Here is a 22,913-nt window from a genome sequence, read left to right on the forward strand (position 1 = left end):
CACCACTGCCTGGTCAGGCTTATTTATTTATTTTACATTTTATTTATTGATTTTAGAGAGAGAGAGAGAAGAAGGGAGAGAGTGAAAGAGAGAGAAACATTGATTTGTTGTTGTACTTATTTATGCATTAATTGGTTGGTTATTGTATGTGCCCTGATGGGGATCAAACCCATATTCCCTGGGTATTGGGATGATGCTCTAACTATATGAGCTACCTGGCTAGGGCTGATTTATATTTTATTTAAAAAGGTCACCTGTTGGCCCTGGCCAGTTGGCTCAGTGGTAGAATGTCGGCCTGCCGTGCAGGAGTCCCGGGTTCGATTCCCGGCCATGGCACACAGAAGAAGCACCCATCTGCTTCTCCACCCCTCCTCCTCTCTTTCCTCTCTCTCTCTTCCCCTCACGCAGCCAAGGCTCCATTGGAGCAAAGTTGGCCCGGGCACTGAGGATGGCTCTATGGCCTCTGCCTCAGGCGCTAGAATGGCTCTGGTTGCAACAGAGCAACGCCCCAGATGGGTGGAGCATCGCCCCCTGGTGGGCATGCTGGGTGGATTCCTGTCGGGCGCATGTGGGAGCCTGACTGCTTCCCGGTTTCCAATTTCAGAAAAATACAAAAAAATTAAAAAAAAAAAAATAAAATAAAAAGGTCACCTGTTTTTATATTATGATGTGTTCACAAGTCTAAACAGGTAACATGGAAGGGAAAATGAAATGCAAAGAATAGTATTTTATAATAATATTTTCTTAGCAAGCAGCAACCTTTTCTAGAAGTCATTCTTTTAATATAATTTGCTTGCTTCATAAATATGGGTTTTTGTTTTTTTATATCTTTTTTTGATTAGTAAGCATGGTAAATTTTTTTGGAGGAGGCTCAAACTCTTTAAGAACTATAGTAATTTGGAGTTATTGAAACCAAGAAGGCTATCTCCAGAATTGCTTGCAGTTCTAAAATGGGTCCAGGAAAATCAGTAATAGATAGGAAAAGGATCTCAAATTTAGCTGTTGATACACAGTTTAAAACTTTTAGTTCTGATCATTTTAGTAATAAAGTAGATCGTAGCGAGTTCATCAGTATAGTTCTTTTATGTACATATATTTAAAACATTTGCTTTGCTATATTGAATTTTATTCATTCTGGAATTTAGGAGAGTCTACCTCTATGAAAAGAGATTATTCAAAAGAGAATATGATTGATGATCTTAGTTTCTAGTTTTCTCAATAGGCTTACTCTCTCCTCTAATGCTTCTTGCATACTCAGTGACTTTATGAGTTTCAGAGGAAAATGCGAGTCTGACTGAATATTAGCATAGTATAATAAATAAAACTTTATTACTTTGCAGAATATTTTGCCTGTGTATCCTATACAGTCATCACAGATTCCAGTTTTGTATAAAAGCAAATAAATTTGCAGATAATACAACATTCCTTTATGTTTGTTTATGACTTGGCATTCTAATGAGAACTGGATTTGATACAGGACAGTTCTTGGAATGGTTGGAATTTAGGTTATTTTAGGTCGTCTCTTTGGGAGATTCAATTTAAGTATTTATTGAATGGTTTTAGTGAATTGAATGCTTGTCATAGGTATATAAATGATATAAACTATGAGTCTTCTTTTTAAGATAGTTGTGTTGGGTTGTTAAGGCATGATATATTTAATATAACAGATGATTTCAGAGGCCAGATCAGTCTGTAGGAAGTACTATAATGCTGGTTTTGGGAGTAGAGCATTTTAGAGAAGCAGACCTCGAAGTATTCATTTAAAGTTGTGTAGGATTTAGGTATAGAGAGAGGAGGAAAAGGACATCGGGCAAGGAAAGGGAATTGGCGGAGACTCAGCATCTGAACTGTGCTTAGGGCCTGTTGAGGGAGTGGTGGGCAAGTTAGGTTGTAGCCAGACCATGGATAGCCTGACTATCTAGTAATGAGCCCGGAAGTTTTCTGTAGGCATTTTGGAACCACATTGCCATCTCTACAGTAATGGTTCTTAACTTTTTTGCGCCCTGAGGATACATGACATTTAAATCTTTAATCCATTTTAGCATGTCATGGCTAAAAGTATGAGCTATGTCAGACTGTCTGGATTTGAATCCTGCCTCTCTAATTTACAGTGTAACCTTGAGTAAGTGACTTAACGCCTCTGTGCTTCAATTTCCTTATCTATAATAAGAATGATAATAATAATTTTTACCCTAGAAGGTCATTATTATGATAAAATCAGAGTACAAGATGGGTCTTTTCAACAGCCTCTGGTACACAGTAAGCTTTTAGTAAGTGGTTCTGCTGCTTCTTGTTGAAATAGCTTTATGGTGCTTTTCCTGTGGTGGTGCAGTGGATAAAGCATTGTCCTGGAACGCTGAGGTCGCCAGTTTGAACCCTGGGCTTGCTGGTCAAGGCACATATAGGAGTTTATGCTTCCTGCTCCTCCGCCCTTCCCTCTCTCTCTCCTCTTTAAAATGAATAAATAAAATTAAAAATTAGAAATAGCTTTAGCTTTAAGATAAAGTCGTTTTAAATGTTTTAGAAGTATATTTTCAAGAAGCAGAATAACTGATTATCACACTAAGCCATTTCCATTGCTCACTTTTTTTTTTTTTTCCATTTTTTTCATTTTTCCGAAGCTGGAAACTGGAAGGCAGTCACAGACTCCCTCATGCACCCTACCGGGATCCACCCGGCATGCCCACCAGGGGGCGATGTTCTGCCCATCTGGAGGCGTCACTCTGTTGCATCCAGAGCCATTCTAGCGCCTGAGGCAGAGGCCACAGAGCCATCCTCAGCGCCTGGGCCATCTTTGCTCCAATGGAGCCTGGGCTGCGGGAGGGGAAGAGAGAGACAGAGAGGAAGGAGAGGGGTAGGGGTAGAGAAGCAGATGGGCGCTTCTCCTGTGTGCCCTGGCCGGGAATCGAACCCGGAACTCCTGCATGCCAGGCCGACACTCTACTGCTGAGCCAACCGGCCAGGGCCTGCCCACTTTTTTTCTCTTTATACTTATAGTTATTAGTAATCAAAAACTATGACCAATGGTAATGATAATGCATATGTACAGTGTTACAAGGCAATTATCAGGTCACTTGGTATTTTATATTCTGTGAGATACTAATCAGATAATCATATATCTATCAGTTAGCTCCAACTGCCTTAAACATCAGCTTAAACTAGCTTGCTTATACTAGAAAGAAATCTCTTGGCCAGCCCAACTGCAAAGTCCAGCCACTGTGAGCTGGATTCAGGGCTCAAGTGCTGTCTTCAGGACTGTTCCCCCTCATGAATCAACTCTGCCTTTTCCTTTATGGACTTAAGTTATGGTCAATGTATATTAGAAAAATGGCCACAGCATATTCAACCCCTATTGCCTCTCAGAGTGTAGACTCAGAAGGAAAGAGCACCTGTCTCTTTCCCAGAAGCCTCAGCAATAGTCTCATGATGTCTCATTGGCTTTTAGGGGGTAACATGTCTTACTCTGATCCAATCCCCATGTTTGGGCTGTGAGGCTCAGATTGGCCAGTTCTGGTCACATGTCACTCTTGGATCAGCTCTTCAGGAATCATATGACAGTGAGGTTAAGGTGAATTCTCAAAGGCAGATTGTGGGGTTTTATTAGGAGGCAAAGGAATGAGTACTAGATAGCCAAGCCACTAACATGATATTAGTCTTTTGTGTAGATCAGTAGCATACATATCACAGGAGTGAATGGATTTGGATGAGGATCTTGGTTTCTGATTCCAGCTTTCTTGCCTGTGAACTTTTTATCTTCCAAGTTTGTGTTCCCACAGGGCTAGTAGTTTTCAGAAAGTTAGTGTTTTATATACTTTTAGTGAAAAGTTGGATAATTTTTAACAGGAAGAGAAAGAGTCAAGGTAGATGGGGTGGACCGAGGTGGTGCTTCTTCCTACACTGTTGTGGTTCCTGTGACTCAGCTCTGTTCTCTGGGTCTGGGTCTCTCTGCCCCTGGGACAGGTTCTGACAGGCCCGGGTTGGTCAGGGTCTGCCCATGGGTCAGGCCATGCCGCAGGGTCATATGTTGTCCACACAGCTCTGCCTGTGTATCATAGACCCGGGTGTCAGCTAGGTGTCTCTGGCAGCTGGCTTTGGAGAGAAGTAGTTCTAGATCTTTCACTTTGTGTTTCTCAAGTCCATTTCAGCGTGGCCTCAGATGTTGTTTAACTTTGATTTTGTCTGTTTTTTTTTTTATGTTTAAGAAAGCGCTGTAAATCTTTTAGAAGGAGTATATGTAGCAAGGTTCTTTCTGAAAAACCAGAGAGAACAATTGAACAGACTTGCCTTGTAGTGAGAGCCACACTATAGCAAAGTACTATCCCTACTGAGAATCAAGTAGGCCAACTAATTGTCAGGACCTGATTTCCAAAGGTAATTACTGTAGAAACCTTCAAAAGCACTTCTAGGCCCTGGCCGGTTGGCTCAGTGGTAGAGCGTCGGCCTGCGTGCAGGAGTCCTGGGTTCGATTCCCGGCCAGGGCACACAGGAGAAGCGCTCATCTGCTTCTCCACCCCTACCCCTCTCCTTCTCTCTGTCTTTCTCTTCCCCTCCTGCAGCCAAGGCTCCATTGGAGCAAAGTTTGCCCGGGCGCTGAGGATGGTTCTGTGGCTTTTGCCTCAGGCGCTAGAATGGCTCTGGTTGCAACAGAGCGACGCCCCAGATGGGCAGAGCATCGCCCCCTGGTGGGCATGCCGGGTGGATCCCAGTCGGGCGCATGCGGGAGTCTGACTGCCTCCCGTTTCCAACTTCAGAAAAATACAAAAACAAAACAAACAAACAAACAAACAAAAAAAACAAAAGCACTTCTGAGGTGGGTACCTGAGCCTAATGTATCTGAGACTTAACCTCTCTAAATTACGTCATTTCCTCCCAAAGCTCCTGATTTAATTAAAAATTAGGGGATATTTCAAAATGAATATGAATTGATAAAAAGCATTTTATTTTTTTTATTATACAAGAACATCAGAAAAACAAACAAGTCAAAGAAAGTTGTTTGGTTATGCAAATGAGATGCAAAACCAACTTTTATTTCATCGGTGAAAATGCACTGTACAAAAGGCTGATAGTACTGGAGGATCTGCACGCTCCCTGATGCCCTAATTTTTGTGAGCAGTTAGTTCTGCTCTTGATCTCTACCTGTGTATCAGTGTTATTGAGATCTGCCCAGCTGGTGTGTTTGGTGACTGATGTTGACAGTGGTCTGTGTGGCCTCCCCATTGGTATGTTTGGTGACTGATGTTGACAGTGGTCTGTGTGGCCTCCCCATTGGTATGTCTGGTGACTGATGTTGACAGTGGTCTGTGTGGCCTCCCTCAGAGGCAGTTTTAGGGGTTAGCTCATCTTTATCAGTGCCTCACAGATGCACTGATTTCTCCCAACGGCTGCTCTTGCATAATCATTACCAGTTTATTGAAGTGGTTAAAATAGGTGAAAGTAATTATACTGACAAGTAGGTAAAGTAGTTACATAGAGTGATATTTTATTTTCTCTAAATATAATACTATATATTAAAAATTTTTTTTAAAAGTATTTATTGATTTTAATTAATTTTTTTTTTATTTTTTTCACAGAGACAGAGAGAGAGTCAGAGGGATAGACAGGGACAGACAGACAGGAATGGAGACAGATGAGAAGCATTAATCATTAGTTTTTCGTTGCGTGTTGCGACTTCTTAGTTGTTCATTGATTGCTTTCTCATATGTGCCTTGACTGCGGGCCTTCAGCAGACTGAGTAACCCCTTGCTGGAGCCAGCGACCCTGGATCCAAGCTGGTGAGCTTTTGCTCAAGCCAGATGAGCCCGGGCTCAAGCTGGCAACCTCGGGGTCTCGAACCTGGGTCCTTCCACATCCCAGTCCAACGCTCTATCCACTGCGCCACCGCCTGGTCAGGCAGTATTTATTGATTTTAGAGAGAGGAAGGGAGAGAAAGAGAGCAATAGGAACATTGATTTGTTTCTGTATGTGTCCTGACCTGGGATCGAACCAGCAACCTCTGTGCATCTGGATGATGACACTCCAACCAACAGAGCTATATGGCCAGATCTTTTTTTATAACTTTGTGTGTGTGTGTGTATGTGTGTGTATGGCAGAGACAGAGTCAGAGAGAGGGACAGATAGGAACAGGCAGACAGGAAGGGAGCGAGATGAGAAACACCAATTCTTCATTGTGGTTCCTTAGTTGTTCATTGATTGCTTTCTCATATGTGCCTTGACCGGGGAAAACAGAGTGAGTGACCCCTTTGCTCGAGCCAGCGACCTTGGGTCCAAGCTGGTGAGCTTTGCTCAAACCAGATGAGCCCGCGCTCAAACTGGCAACCTTGGGGTCTTGAACCTGGGTCCTCCACATCCCAGTCCGACGCTCTATCCACTGCACCACTGCCTGGTCAGGTGCTTTTTTAAACTTTTTTATTTTTATTTTTCTTTATTTTTTTATTTATATTTATTTATTTATTTTTAAAATAATTTATTTTTTTAATGGGGCGACATCAATAAATCAGGATACATATATTCAAAGATAACATGTCCAGGTTATCTTGTCATTCAATTATGTTGCATACCCATCACCCAAAGTCAGATTGTCCTCTGTCACCTTCTATCTAGTTTTCTTTGTGCCCCTCCCCCACCCCCTTTCCCTCTCCCTTTCCCCCCTCCCCCCGTAACCACCACACTCTTATCAATGTCTCTTAGTTTCACTTTTATGTCCCACCTATGTATGGAATAATGCAATTCCTGGTTTTTTCTGATTTACTTATTTCACTTCGTATAATGTTATCAAGATCCCACCATTTTGCTGTAAATGATCCGATGAAAAATATTTTATATGTTAAAATTAGTGATTTCCACTTTATATATAAAATCTGGAATTTTAGGGAAATAACAATAGCTGACACTTACTGAGCACTTACTGTGTATCAGGCATTATTATTATTATTTTTTTACAGAGACAGAGAGAGAGTCAGGGAGAGAGATAGAGACAGACAGACAGGAACAAAGAGATGAGAAGCATCAATCATTAGTTTTTCGTTGCGCATTGCAACCCCTTAGTTGTTCATTGATTGCTTTTTCATATGTGCCTTGAACATGGGCCTTCAGCAGACCGACTAAATCCCTGCTCGAGGCAGCGACCTTGGGTCCAAGCTGGTGAGCTTTTTGCTCAAGCCAGATGAGCCCATGCTCAAGCTGGTGACCTCGGGGTCTCGAACCTGGGTCCGCTGCATCCCAGTCCAACGCTCTATCCACTGTACCACCGCTTAGTCAGGCCCAGGCATTATTTTAAACACTGTAAACATCATATTCCACTTAATCCTTACACTAAGCATAGGAGATATGAGGTGAGCCAGTTGATACACTTGAGATGAAGTCATTTGTCCCAGACCATGATCTGATGAGTGACGGGTCTGGTGAGTTGTTTTATTTTTTTCCTCACCCTCTGCCCCTACTAGAGGTGGTGAGTTTTGAATGCAAGTCCTCTGGCTCTAAGCCTGGGTTCTGGGTCACTGTGCTGCATTCTGTCCATAGGAATAATTAAGCTTGTGCATGATTAGTTTTTCTTTTCTTTTTACTTCTTTTTGTAGTAATTTCTAGATGTGGCCTGGGAGTTTTATAAGTAAGATTTGCTAACTGTAGGTAGGGCCTTTGGTGTCCATGGGTCGATCCATCTCCTGTTGTTGTCTGGCAAAGCAAACCCTGCACTGCTTATCTCCATCTTCAAGCAGGAATGATTTTATTCCCCTCCCTCAGAACATTTGCTAAAGTCTGGAGACAATTTTAATTGTCACAGTTGGGAGATGTTTTACTGTTATCTAGTGGGTAGAGGCCAGGGATGCTGCTAAACATCTTACAATGCACATGACAGAGCCCCCATAACAAAGAATGACGCAGCCCAACATAGCATCAACTATGGTCTCTTTAATTAGTGATTCTCTTATAATGCAATTCTTTTTTTTTTTTTCTTCATAGACAGAGAGCAAGTCAGAGAGAGGGATAGATAGGGACAGACAGACAGGAACGGAGAGAGATGAGAAGCACCAATCATTAGTTTTTCATTGGGACACCTTAGTTGTTCATTGATTGCTTTCTCATATGGGCCTTGTCCATGGGGATACAGCAGACCGAGTAACCCCTTGCTCGAGCCAGCGACCTTGGGTCCAAGCTAGTGAGCTTTGCTCAAACCAGATGAGCCCACACTCAAGCTGGCGACCCTGGGATCTCGAACCTGGGTCCTCCATATCCCAGTTCAACGCTATATCCACTGCGCCACCGCCTGGTCAGGCGTAATGCAATTCTTATTATATCTACTGGACAAAGTTACTGCAGTAATATAGAAATCATTACTTTTTGATTTTTATTTGATAATTGATTTCATTCAAATCAATGCATTGTTTGTGAGTGCTTTTAAACCAAACTGGACTTATAGCCCACCGAAAGAAAACTGAGAAAGAGAGGCCATATAAAGGCAGAATATAGTACTCTAAATATTTGTTGGAATACCTTATGAGTAGCACAATTAGATTTTGTTTTTTGGCCCTGGATGGTTGGCTAAGTGAATAGAGCTCTGGCCTAGCGTGTAGAAGTCCTGGATTCGATTCCTGGTCAGGGCACACATGAGAAGCGACCATCTGCTTCTCTCTTCCTCCCACTTCCTCTTCTCTCTTTCTTCTCCTCTTGCAGCCAGTGGCTTGATTGGTTCAAGTGTTAGCCCTGGGCGCCAAATTTTGGTTGATTCAAGCATCAGCCCCAGATAGAGGGTCTCCGGGTAGATCCTGGTCAGGGTGCATGCTGGGGTCTTCCTCTCTAACTCCCCTCCTCTTACTTAAAAAAAAAAAGATTTCATTTTTCATGTTAACAGTGTTAATTTGTTAAATGTAAACATTTAAAATATCCTGTAATTTTAGAAACCATGTTTTGGTATTTTTTATTTATTTTTGACAGAGACAGAGAGGAACAGACAGAGTGGAAGGGAGAGATGAGAAGCATCAATTCTTTGTTGTGGCACCTTAGTTTCTCAGTGATTGCTTTCTCATGTGTGCCTTGACCTGGGGACTACAGCAGACCGAGTGACCCCTTGCTCAAGCCAGCAGCCTTGGGTTCAAGCTGGTGAGCCTTGCACAAACCAAATGAGCCTGCACTCAAACTGGCGACATCGGGGTTTCGAACCTGGATCCTCCAGGTCCCAGTCCGATGCTCTATCCACTGTGCCACTGCCTGGTCAGGCTTTTCTCCAGTTTTTTGCAGAACTTCTATATGACAGGTTCCTTCTTTATTTAAAAACCTGCCATCATGTCTGTTGCCTGTGGAATAAAGCTCACTTCTTGTGGCACTTGAGGCCATCCATTGCTCCTCTTCCTCCTTCTCTGCCACAGCTGGAGGTTTAAGGCGTGCCCTTTCTCCTCTTGGTGGTTTCTGTTAAGCCTTCTCTCTGAGAAGCTCACATATGCTGTTCCTATCATTTCTGTATGGTGAACTTCTGTTTCCTCTTTTGAGGCCAGCTCACGCCTTTCGGCAGATGGAATAAATCTTTCTTTAATTGTTCATTTGTGCTTTGCCTCTGTTGCTAGAATATGAGTTTCCTTTTTTTATAAAAAATTATTGAATTTATTGGGGTGACATTGATTAATAAAATTATAAAGGTTTCAGCTGTATAGTTTTATAAAACATCATCTGTATATTGTTTTGTGTTTAACACCCCAAGTCAAGTTTCCTTCCATTACCCTTTCCCCCTTAACCCACTTCCGTCTTCCTGCTACCCTCTTTCCCTCTGGTAAATAATACCGTTGTCTGTGTCTCTGAGTATTTTTTTTTTCTTCTGTGGCAGAGACAGAGAGTCAGAGAGAGGGACAGACAGACAGGAAGGGAGAGAGATGAAAAATATCAATTTTTCATTGCGGTTCCTTAGTAGTTCATTGATTGCTTTCTCATTAGTGCCTTGACTGGGGGGCTACAGTAGACCAAGGGACCCCTTGTTCGAGCCAGCGACCTTGGGCTCAAGCTGGTGAGCCTTGTTCAAACCTGATGAGCCCGCACTCAAGCCGGCGACCTCGGGGTCTCGTACCTGGGTCCTCCATGTCCCAGTCCGACACTCTATCCACTGCACCATCTCCTGGTAAGGCTGTGTCTCTGAGTTTTTTAAGGTTATTTATTTACTGTATTTTTCGCTCCATAAGACACACCTGACCATAAGACACATCTAGGGTTTTAAGGAGGAAAAGAAGAAAAAATATTCTGAACCTAATGGTATATTAAAATACTTAATAAAATACTATTATTATTTTATATGTAATTTTTGGCCCATAAGACACATGAGTATTTTCCCCTCCACTTTTTGGGGAAAAAAGTGTGTCTTATGGAGCGAAAAATATGGTATTTATTTTACAGAGAGGAGGGTGGGGGTTGCAAGAAGTATCAGTTCATAGTTGCTTCACTTTAGTTATGCATTGCTTGCTTGTTGTATGTGCCTTGACCCGGCAAGCCCACGGATTTGAACCAGCGACCTCAGCATTCTAGGTCAATGTTTTATCTATTGCACCACCGTAGATGAGGCTCTGTCTATGAGTTCTTTTTGTTTGTTTGTTTTGCTTACGCCCTTCACTATTTTCACCCAACCCTGCAACCCCTGTCCACTCTGACAGCTGTCACTGTTCTCTGTATCTGTGAATCTGTTTCTGTTTTGTTAGTTTATTTTGTTCAATAGATTCCACATATAATTGAAATAATATGGTACTTATCATTCTCTGACCATCTTAATTTACTTAGTATAATACTCTCCAGGTAAGATTTTCTTATGTCTGTATGTATGTATTTATTTATTTTTACGGTCGAGTAGTATCCCACTGTGTAGATGTACCACAGTTTTATTACCCACTCATCCAATGGTGGGCACTTGGGCTGTTTCCAAATCTTAGCTATTATAAATAATGCTGCAGTGAACATAGGGATGCATATCTTCTTTAAAATTAGTGTTTTGGGTTTCTTTGGATATATTCCTAGAAGTGGAATCGCTGGGTCATAAAGCAGTTCCATTTTTAATTAAAATTTTTTTTTTTTTTTTTACAGAGACAGAGCGAGAGTTAGAGAGAGGGATAGATAGGGACAGACAGACAGGAACGCAGAGAGATGAGAAGCGTCAATCATCAGTTTTTCGTTGTGGCACTTTAGTTGTTCATTGATTGCTTTCTCATATGTGTCTTGATCGTGGGGCTACAGCAGACCGAGTAACCCCTTGCTCAAGCCAGTGACCTTGGGTCCAAGCTGGTGAGCTTTGCTCAAACCAGATGAGCCCGCACTCAAGCTGGTGACCTCAGGGTCTCGAACCTGGGTCCTCCGTATCCCAGTCTGACGCTCTATCCACTGTGCCACTGTCTGGTCAGGCCCATTTTTAATTGAGGAAACTCCATACTGCTGTCCATAGTGGCTGCACCAATCTGCATTCCTACCAACATTGCATGAGGGTTCTTTTTTCTCCACATCCTCTCGAATACATGCTGTTTGTTAATTTATTGATGATAGTCATTCTGACAGGTGTGAGGGGATATCTCATTGTGGTTTTAATTTGTGTTTCTCTGACGATTAGTGATGTTGAGTATCTTTTCCTGTCTGTTTGCCATCTGTATATCCTCTTTGGAGGAATGTCTGTTTGGTCCTTTGCCCATTTTTTTTCAAAGTTTATTAATTTATGTATTCTAGAGAGGAAGGGAAAAAGAGAGAGATAAACATCGATTTGTTGTTTTACTTATTTATGCATTTATTGGTTGATTTCTGTACATTCCTTGACCAGGGATCAAACCCACAACTTGGGTGTTTGGGATGATGCGGTAACCAACTGAGATCCAAGCCAGAGCTGCCCTTTTTTTTTTTTTTTTGTATTTTTCTGAAGCTGGAAACCGGGAGGCAGTCAGACAGACTCCCGCATGCGCCCGACTGGGATCCACCCGGCACGCCCACCAGGGGGCGATGCTCTGCCCCTCCGGGGCATTGCTCTGTTGCAACCAGAGCCACTCTAGCGCCTGGGGCAGAGGCGAAGGAGCCATTCCCAGTGCCTGGGCCATCTTTTGCTCCAATGGAGCCTCGGCTGCGGGAGGGGAAGAGAGAGACAGAGAGGAAGGGAAGGGGGAGGGGTGGAGAAGCAGATGGGCGCTTCTCCTGTGTGCCCTGGCCGGGAATCGAACCCGGGACTTCCGCACATTAGGCCGACGCTCTACCGCTGAGCCAACCGGCCAGGGCCCAGGGCTGCTCATTTTTTAATTGTATTGTTTGATTTTTTGATGTGAGTTTTATTGTTTTTTACAAATTTTGGATATTAGCAATTTATCAGATGTGTATCGTTGGTAAATCTATTCTTCCATATAGTGGGTTGTTTTTTTCATTTTGTTGATGGTGCAACAAATGGTGTTTGTTGATGGTGCAATTTTTACTGTGCAAAAATTTTTAGCTTGATGTAGTCCTTTCTGTTTACACTTTCTTTTGTTTCCCTGACTGCGGAGATATATCACAAAAAAATATTGCCACGAGAAATGTTTAGGAATTTTATGATTTCGAGTCTAACATGTAAGTCTTTTGTCCATTTTGAGTTTATTCTTGTGTGTAGTGTGAGAAGGTGGTCTAGTTTCATTTTTTTGCACATATCTGTCATATTTAACCAACACCATTTATTGACTAGACTATCTTTACTCCATTGTATGCTCTTGCCTCCTTTGTCAAATATTAATTGACCATAAAGGCGTGGATTTATTTCTGGGCTCTCTGTTCTGTTCCATTGATCTGTGTGTCTGTTTTGAATCTGAATTTCTTAAAAGCAGTGATGACATGCTCTGTCTTTGAATTCAGTGCTGCTAGCACAGGGCCTGGCCTCAGGAAATATTTGCTGAATTGAATTAATAGGCAGTTCAAACTTGTGTTTTAGCCAGTTTTTTATATTGGTGGGTGGGAAAAATAATGCATTGTATAGATTTTGATTCTTTGCAGTCACAGTCACAGAATAACATGACTGAAATGAAAGATTTCTGCACCTTCTGGTTAAAAAAGAGAAGGCTGTATGGTTTATAGCACTTCATAGCATTCAAAGTCATGTTCCATTTATAAATTTGTCTCATTTATATATTGGATGTATTGTTGGTATGATCCTGACTTATGGTTGACATCTTGCTTGGATCTTTTAAGGACTTCATAAAATATCATATAAAAGAGAAGTATGGATTTTGTAGCATCAACAGCTCCTCAGCTGCGACCTTGATCAAAAGGCTAGTTGAGAGGAACTGATAAGAAAGATAATTAAGCCAGCTGATCTGGGTATAGGGCTAGAATTGGTAATTAATAAGTTTTAAAAATTTATTTATTTTTATAATAAATTTTTTTTTTTTAAATTTTCAACTTTCCGAAGCTGGAAACGGGGAGAGACAGTCAGACAGACTCCCGCATGCGCCCGACCAGGATCCACCCAGCACGCCCACCGGGGCGATGCTCTGCCCACCAGGGGGCGATGCTCTATCCCTCCGGGGCGTCGCTCTGCCGCGACCAGAGCCACTCCAGCAGCTGGGGCAGAGGCCAAGGAGCCATCCCCAGCGCCCGGGCCATCTTTGCTCCAATGGAGCCTTGGCTACGGGAGGGGAAGAGAGAGACAGAGAGGAAGGGGGGGGTGGAGAAGCAAATGGGCACTTTTCCTATGTGCCCTGGCCGGGAATCGAACCCGGGTCCCCCGCATGCCAGGCCGACCCTCTACCGCTGAGCCAACCGGCCAGGGCTATTTTTATAATAAGTTTTGAAAACTTTTCTTACTTGTTCTTTCCCTGTTTTTAGGATTTTTGTCCCTGAGTCATGGAAGACAGAAGAGCCGAGAAGTCATGTGAACAAGCGTGTGAATCACTCAAGAGGCAGGACTATGAAATGGCCCTCAAGCACTGCACAGAGGCCCTTCTTTCTCTTGGACAGTACTCCATGGCTGACTTCACAGGGCCATGTCCACTGGAGATAGAAAGCATCAAAATTGAGAGTCTTCTTTACAGAATTGCCTCATTTTTGCAACTGGCAAGTAAACAGTGTTAAGTCAATGTCAAACCATGAGAAATGGCCTATTTCATTGTGTGGGCACTATTGCTGGTCACTCTCTACAAATCACCTAATTTTGGGCTGGGGAGATGAATTAAAAGGCTAGTGATTGCTGAATATCTTTGATGGCAAGCAACTGTATTTTTAAGCCTTGAAAATTGTACTGTTATTTAGCACTTTGGATTAATCATTCATTTAACAAGTATTTATTGAGTGCATACTATGTGCTAGACACTTCTATGTGCTCGGTGTTCACTGATGAAACAAAAAGATCCCTTCATGCTTTTTCTAGTAGGGGGTAGATAGTAACACTAGACATTGTAAATAATAAATTGTTAGAAGATAGTCTGATTGAAAAAAAGAACAGGGCAGGGGATATTGAGGTCACCAGGGTTAGGAATAGGGTTGCTGTTTGAAACTGGGTAGCCAGGTAGACCTCATTGATACGGTGGTACGAAGTGGGTAAGGGAGTGAGCCATGTCGAACTCTGGAGGAAGAGCATTACAGGTGGGGGAACAGTCATTGCAAAGACCATGAGGCAGAAGTATGCCTGCCAGTCATGTGGAATAGCTAGGAGGCCAGTGTGCTGGAGTAAAGTGCATTGAGGGGGGAGGGCGTTAAAAGGGCTAGATTCTCTGGGACCCACCAGGTCGCTGTAAGGACTAGTTTTTATTCTGCTTGAGGTGGGGAGCTATTGTGGAATTTTGAGCAGAGGAGTGATATGATTGGACAGGAATTCTTTTACTTTTCTGTGGAGAATAGACTATAAAGGGGTAAGAGTGGATGCAGGGAGACTAGTTTGGAGGAAGTTGGAATAATCCAGGCCGGAGATAGCAGTGGCTCATACCAAAATGGTAGCAGTGGAGATAGTGAGAAGTAGTTTGGTTCTGGTTATAATTTGAAGGTGAAACCAAAAAAAAAGTTTCCTAATGTATTGAAAACAGGAATGGAGGCATATAGAGTAGTCACAGATTACTTAGACTTTTTTTTTTGTCTGAGCATTTGGAAGAATGAAGTTTCCTTTGACTTGAGATGAGAAGGCTATATATAGATGGGGAGCAGGTTCTGTGGGGAAGAGTTCACTTTGCATATACCAAGTTTGTGATGTCATTGCGGTACCCACCTGGAGATGTTGAGCGAGCGGTCAGATATGCAGGTATGGGCTTGGGAGAGTAGTCTGGGCTAAAGATAGTCATTTTAAGAGCCTTGGCTTATAGTTGATAAGAAAGTCTTGAGCTTAAGTCACATCACCAAGTGAATGAGCATCAACAGAGGAGAGGAGAGATCCAAGGACTTAGTCTTGTGGCTCCACACTGTTGAGAGGCTGTGGGGGAGGAGAAGAACTGGCACAGCCACCTGAAGGGCAGCCTGGAGGTAAAGGGGAGCTGGGCCAGTCGGTGGCCTGGTAGGCAAGTGAGGGAAGCGTATCTAAGTTAGGGAATGTTTGGCAGTGTCCATTGCTGTTGCCTGGAGTGGTGGGTGAATGTCTCATTAAAAAGCATTTAAGAGAGAATCAAAGGGAAGGAATTTAAATACATGATTATAGACAGTTCTTTTTTTTTTTTTTTAATAATTTTATTTTTTAATGGGGCGACATCAATAAATCAGGATACATATATTCAAAGATAACATGTTCAGGTTATCTTGTCGTTCAATTATGTTGCATACCTATCACCCAAAGTCAGATTGTCCTCTGTCACCTTCTATCTAGTTTTCTTTGTGCCCCTCCCCTTCCCCTTTCCCTCTCCCTCTCCCCCCTCCCCCTTGTAACCACCACACTCTTATCAATGTATAGACAGTTCTTGAGGAGTTTTGCTCCAGAGGGGCAGCTGATGGGAAAAGTGAAGTCAAAAGAATAATTTTTTTAAGATGGCAGAAATAGGATTGAACCAATAAAAAGCAAAAAATTAGTGAAGTAGAAATAGAGGAAGCTTGTTGGAGTGATGTTCTTTAATGGGCCGGAGAGCAGATCTGCACGGGTGGTAGGAGGGACTTCCGAAAGGAACGGGGATGGTTGGTCTGGTAACAGGTGGGAGGTGGAGTGTGCTGGGAGGTGGATGGGTGTGGTGGTGACAGTCTGTGCAAAAGGCACCAGCTGAGAATGGGAGTGGGGGTCAGGAGGTTCTGGTGGTTGGAGGTTAGAGAAGGTGAGAAGTAGAGTGTGCGTTAATTGGCTAGGGAGGTTTATTGTATTTATTTGTAGAGCATTGTGTAACCTTAGAAAGTACATGAATTAGCTTTAGTGTGTGAATATTAAATTTGCAATATTAAACTTTGAAATGAAGCCAAACTTTTTTTTTGATAAAATGTTTATTTTAAGCAGCCCTTGAGCTCCTTAATTTTATCTCATATCTTTTATTTTGCAGAAAAAGTATGGACAAGCTGATGAAGATTGTAGACATGGTATGTGTAAAAACGGGACTCTTCTGATATAAAGATGTTAAATGATTTAATTGAGCAATGTTTAAGATAAAATTTTTCCCATATGTTAATTTTAAAAGTGATTATAATATTTTAAAAGCACACCATACTGTGGTGACTAGTGACTGATGTGGATGATGACTTTCTTGCTGTGATGTGTGTACACATGAGCATTGTTCCTAGTCACTCACAAGTGTTGACATCCCAGTCCTTTTGTAGGGAACACCGATAGTGTCCTTGTTAAGTTTGTGAGTATTTTTAGTCAGTAAGAGCCAAATCTTAAGCACTATAACACACATGGATTAAAATGTTAAGCTTGGATAAACGGAAAGGCTGGGCCTGCCCCTCCTAAAATGTTTTTCCCCTTCACTAGAAGATTTCCCTTAGAGAGAAGAGACTGACTAGAATGTTCTTTGGTGCTTTCTCCTGTCTTCTTTTGGGCAGGAAATTGATGAAAAGGATTCTTTCTCTTTGGGTACTCCTAGAATAAGAATCCTTTGTGCGACTGCTGCAGAATTACCAGACTGAGTGGGCGTGAGCAGGAGAAGGGTCCAGTGCACGTCCTCATACACTCTTGCCTGGACTTTTTGCACAGCTCAGTCAGTGATTTGACTGATACAATGTTTCACTTGTCCAGAATTTGGGCAGGGGAGGCAGAGGTGTTTAACATGAGTTAATTTATTTTCCATATACTCCTTTGTGTCACAACTTTTTTTTTAATGCATTTAAAAAAAAATTATTGATTTTAGAGAGAAGAGAGAGAAGGTGGGGAGGAATGGGAAGCATCAGTTTGTAATAGTTGCTTTTTGTACATGCCTTGACCAGGCAAGCCCGGGGTTTCGAACTAGTGACCTCAGCGTTCCAGGATGATGGTCTGTCCACTGTGCCACCACCAGTCAGGCTGTGTCACAACTCTTAAAAGGACATATTTAGGCCCTGGCTGGTTGGCTCAGTGGTAGAGCGTCGGCCTGGCGTGCAGCAGTCCAGGGTTCGATTCCCGGCCAGGGCACACAGGAGAAGCGCCCATCTGCTTCTCCATCCCCCCCCTCTCCTTCCTCCCTGTCTCTCTCTTCCCCTCCTGCAGGGAGGCTCCATTGGAGCAAAGATGGCCCGGGCGCTGGGGATGGCTCCTTGGCCTCTGCCCCAGGCGCTAGAGTGGCTCTGGTTGCAACAGAGCGACACCCCGGAGGGGCAGAGCATCGCCCCCTGGTGGGCGTGCCAGGTGGATCCCAGTCGGGTGCATGCGGGAGTCTGTCTGACTGTCTCTCCCCGTTTCCAGCTTCAGAAAAATACCAAAAAACACACAAAAAACAAAAAACCCCACAAAAGTACATATTTAACCCCTCCCAAAAAATACATATTTATTATTTTTGTTGTAAACCTTACAAAACTATCTTACATACTAATGTGATATATTGGATATACTTAACCATTAAAGATTTAGTGACGTCTGTGTGAGCCTTGCTTCACAGAATTTGATGCTTTGAGAGCTCATTGAAATTTGAGAGATTTTTTTTTTTTTTTTCATTTTTCTGAAGCTGGAAACAGGGAGAGACAGTCAGACAGACTCCCGCATGCGCCCGACCGGGATCCACCCGGCACGCCCACCATGGGGCGGCGCTCTGCCCACCAGGGGGCGATGCTCTGCCCATCCTGGGCGTCGCCATGTTGCGACCAGAGCCACTCTAGCGCCTGGGGCAGAGGCCAAGGAGCCATCCCCAGCGCCCGGGCCATCTTTGCTCCAATGGAGCTTTGGCTGCGGGAGGGGAAGAGAGAGACAGAGAGGAAAGCGCGGTGGAGGGGTGGAAAAGCAAATGGGCGCTTCTCCTGTGTGCCCTGGCCGGGAATCGAACCCGGGTCCTCCGCACGCTAGGAAATTTGAGAGATTTTTAGTACAATCTTCCTTTAACAAAATTCTTACTATCTATGGACATTAAAAAATTACCAGCAAGCCAAATACTAATAAGTCAAATAACATCAAGGAATATGAAGAAGGGAATCATATCTCCTTCCTCCATCTCAAAAGCATCATTGTTATTAGTTTTCTGTGTCTTCTGTACCTCTCACTAGAGTGAGAAACACAAATGTTTATACCAGGGATCCCCAAACTACGGCACGCGGGGCCCCTGAGGTCATTTATCTGGCCCCCACCACACTTCTGGAAGGGGTACCTCTTTCGTTGGTGGTCAGTGAGAGGAGCATAGTTCCCATTGAAATACTGGTCAGTTTGTTGATTTAAATTTACTTGTTCTTTATTTTAAATATTGTATTTGTTCCCGTTTTGTTTTTTTACTTTAAAATAAAATATGTGCAGTGTGCATAGGGATTTGTTCATAGTTATTTTTATAGTCTGGCCCTCCAACGGTCTGAGGGACAATGAACTGGCCCCCTGTGTAAAAAAGTTTGGGGACCCCTGGTTTATACTATATAGATAAGCTTTCTTCCTTTAAGAATTAAGCCCTGGCCGGTTGGCTTAGCGGTAGAGCGTCGGCCTAGCGTGCGGAGGACCCGGGTTCGATTCCTGGCCAGGGCACACAGGAGAAGTGCCCATTTGCTTCTCCACCCCTCCGCTGCGCTTTCCTCTCTGTCTCTCTCGTCCCCTCCCGCAGCCAAGGCTCCATTGGAGCAAAGATGGCCCGGGCGCTGGGGATGGCTCTGTGGCCTCTGCCCCAGGCGCTCGAGTGGCTCTGGTCGCAACATGGCGACGCCCAGGATGGGCAGAGCATCGCCCCCTGGTGGGCAGAGCGTCGCCCCTGGTGGGCGTGCCGGGTGGATCCCGGTTGGGCGCATGCGGGAGTCTGTCTGACTGTCTCTCCCTGTTTCCAGCTTCAGAAAAATGCAAAAAAAAAAAAAAAAAGAATTAAAAAAGATTTATGTGATTATCACAAAGCACCTTTTGCTTTACAGATAGGGAGGACAGACAGACAGGAACGCAGAGAGATGAGAAGCATTAATCATTAGTTTTTCGTTGCGATACCTTAGTTCTTTTTTTTTTTTTTATATATTCATTTTTAGAGAGGACAGAGAGGGAGAGGAAAGAGAGAAGGGGGGAGGAGCTGGAAGCATCAACTCCCATATGTACCTTGACCAGGCAAGCCCAGGGTTTTGAACCGGTGACCTCAGCATTTCCAGGTCAACGCTTTATCCACTGTGCCACCACAGGCCAGGCGATCTTAGTTGTTCATTGATTGCTTTCTCATATGTGCCTTGACCGGGGTGCTATAGCAGACTGAGTAACTCCTTGCTCAAGCCAGCGACCTTTGGTCCAAGCTGGTGAACTTTGCTCAAGCCAGATGAGTGCGCACTCAAGCTGGCGACCTTGGAGTCTTGAACCTGGGTCCTCCGCATCCCAGTCTGATGCTCTTTCCACTGCGGCACCGCCTGGTCAGGCAATCACAGGTTCTTTCTAAGTGTATAAACCTGCTCTAATTCCTGCTCACTGTTCCATAGTGTAGATGTGTCATAGTTTATTTAAAGTTTCCATATTGATGGACATTGAGGTCATTCTGGTTTTCTAGTTCTTAAAATCCATCCTGTCAAAAACATATTTTTTTTTTTTTTTTTTTGTATTTTTCTGAAGTTGGAAACAGGGAAGCAGTCAGACAGACTCCTGCATGCACCCGACCAGGATCCACCCAGCATACCCACCAGGGGGTGATGCTCTGTCCATCCAGGGCCTCACTTTGTTGTGACCCGAGGGGGCAATGCTCTGCCCATCTGAAGCATCGCTTTGTTGCGACCAGAGCCATTCTAGCGCCTGAGGCAGAGGCCATGGAGCCATCCCCAGCACCCGGGCCAACTTTGCTCCAATGGAGCCTTGGCTGCAAAAGGGGAAGAGAGAGATAGAGAGGAAGGAGAGGGGGAGAGGTGGAGAAGCAGATGGGCGCTTCTCCTGTGTGCCCTGGCCGGGAATCGAACCCAGGACTCCTGCACGCCAGGCCGACGCTCTACCACTGAGCCAATCAGCCAGGGCCAACATATTCTTTCTTACTGTTGCTTTTTTTTGTTTGTTTTTTGGAGGATAGTCTTAAAAGTTGCATGTTTGGGTTAAGGAGTTTTAAAAGGTGGATACCTGGGTTAAAATTATATCTGATACTGTCTGATTAGTTTCAGATTCACACACCTACTAGCAATATGTGAGAATGCCTGTTTCCTATAATATCACTAATACCAGAACCGATCAGTTTTGACATTTTGCCAATTTCACATGTGAGGCATGATCTCTCTTTCTTTAATTCTCACTTCCTTGAGTTCTCGTGAGGTTGATACTATCTTCTCATTTTAGAGACCTGTGAAGTCCCAAAGGTTATATGACTTGTGAGAAGTCACAGAAGAAGAATTGTTGTTGGTGAAGGAGCATATAGATTCTAAATTATAGAACAAAAAAAAGTGTTTCATTTCTCTCTTAATTGTTTTACTTAGCATTTTTAAGTTAGATAGTATTTTGTAACTACTGAATTACCAAAATAAAAGTTTAACCAGGAAATGCAATGATGGATATGTTTATTACTTGGATTATGATGTTAGTAACACAAATGTGTACATATGTCTAAACTCACCAAATTGTATACATTAATTATATGTAGTTTTTTAATAATACCAACTATCCCTATGTAATGTTGGATCAGATAAGGTTGTAATGAAATGAGTATACTCTTCTGGTGTTGGTGCAACTTGGTAATATGGTTATACCCTTTGATCTAGTAATCTTGTTTCTGGGGTACTATCTGAGGTAAATAATCCAAAAGAAGGAAAAATTGTATGCAGAATGGTGTTCATTAAATTGCTGTGTGTAAAAGTGGAAAATAGGTTAGTTTTCAGTAATGGGGGAGTTTATTAATTAAATTCTATTCATTCCTTGTTACCATTTAAGTGATAAGTAAACATAGAAAATGCTTATTTAGCCTGACCAGGTGGTGGCGCAGTGGATAGAGTGTCGGACTGGGATGCAGAGGACCTAGGTTCGAGACCCTGAGGTCACCAGCTTGAGCGTGGGCTCATCTGGTTTGAGCAAAGCTCACCAGCTTGGACCCAAGGTCGCTGGCTCAAGCAAGGGGTTACTCGGTCTGCTGAAGGCCCGCGGTCAAGGCACATATGAGAAAGCAATCAATGAACAACTAAGGTGTCCCAATGAAAAACTGATGATTGATGCTTCTCATCTCTCTGCGTTCCTGTCTGTCTGTCCCTATCTATCCCTCTCTCTGACTCTGTCTCTGTAAAAAATAAAAATAAAAAATAAAAATAAAAAAATAAAAGAAAAAGAAAATGCTTATTTAACTGCAAAAGCAATGTATATAAAGTTGTTCATTTGAAGTAGACACTTAGGAATATTGACCAAATTTATACTTATATATTACTAATGTAGAGTTCTGCTTTATATGTATTTTTTTTTCTTTGAAAGCTTTTGGTAACCTTATTCTTATATAAGATAAAATACAATGGTTATGCAGCCAGTCAGTGATAAAAAGCAAGACAAAAATCTCGACCTCTGTTAATGATTATGCTGCTTTGTAATGCCGGATAGCCATGGAATTGCCCCTGTCTTAATGGCCCAGACCTGTATTTGCATTTCTTACACAGTTTTGTCTCGATGTCTGTTCCCAGTTAGGTCCAGCCTCAGCGTGCATTCCTCACTGCTCTCACAGCCCTCGTTGCAGACCCTTTGCCATGTGTTGCTTTGGACCTGATTGCACCTTCTCAGGCAGGGTTAGGAGATCAGGCAATCCTTTTCGTTGAATTTAAAGAAAATGTATATTTTATCATGAAAAATTTAAAACATACAAGAAAGTAGAGGAAATAGTATAATACACATTCATATTCTCAAAACTTAAATTGTAACATTTTATCATATTTCATTTATGTTTTGAAATATTTAACTATAATTACAGACATCATGGTACTTACCACTAGATACTTCAGAATGCATCTCTAAAAAATAAGGCCATACCTGCATGACCATAATATTCTTATGAACCTAATAAAATGGTTAGTAATTGCCTGCTATCATCTCAAACCCAGTGTATAATCAGATTTACCTGGTTGTTCCCACAGTGTATTTTTATGGTTGATTTGTTAAACCAGGGACTTATCAGAGCCATAAAAATTTCAAATTGGAGTTCTACAGTAAGAGTAAACAGGCTTTGAGTTGAAGACTCAAGGGTATCTTGAAAATGAACTACATAGGCTTTAAGTTCATGGAGTTTAACTCCCAGTTTGTTGTGTTCTAGATGGTGAAGGTTGCAAAACTTGTAACCACTAGGTAGTGAGGGGTCAAGTCTGATTTCAATAAGTTCTGTTGGCATAACAGGAAAACTTTCCTGAAATAATGTCTGCTTCTGCCTTTCTGGTATTCATTATATAGGAAACTTACATTTTGTACACTAACAAAATGGAATGAGGTAACTGGAGAAAGTGAAATCAAAAGAAAATCTTAGTAACTACTTGTAGTGTGT

General features: G+C 42.7%; 1 protein-coding gene and 1 non-coding gene across 4 annotated transcripts in view; one reads left to right on the top strand and one right to left on the bottom strand.

Annotated features, from left to right (window-relative positions):
• HELZ (helicase with zinc finger) overlaps positions 1-22,913 on the top strand; it is a 197,321-nt gene that overhangs the window by 22,188 nt on the left and 152,220 nt on the right. For all 3 annotated transcript variants that reach the window (XM_066386510.1, XM_066386512.1, XM_066386511.1), the window contains 2 exons: positions 13,792-14,019; positions 16,407-16,443. In XM_066386510.1, the coding sequence (XP_066242607.1) occupies positions 13,810-14,019; positions 16,407-16,443 (247 nt within the window). In that variant the 5' untranslated portion in view covers positions 13,792-13,809. The remainder of the gene's footprint in view (positions 1-13,791; positions 14,020-16,406; positions 16,444-22,913) is intronic.
• TRNAI-AAU (transfer RNA isoleucine (anticodon AAU)) lies at positions 12,144-12,219 on the bottom strand. Its single transcript has one exon. It is a non-coding gene; the product is annotated as a tRNA-Ile (tRNA).

The sequence above is a fragment of the Saccopteryx leptura genome, chromosome 5 (assembly GCF_036850995.1).
Source record: "Saccopteryx leptura isolate mSacLep1 chromosome 5, mSacLep1_pri_phased_curated, whole genome shotgun sequence".
Lineage (NCBI taxonomy): Eukaryota > Metazoa > Chordata > Mammalia > Chiroptera > Emballonuridae > Saccopteryx > Saccopteryx leptura.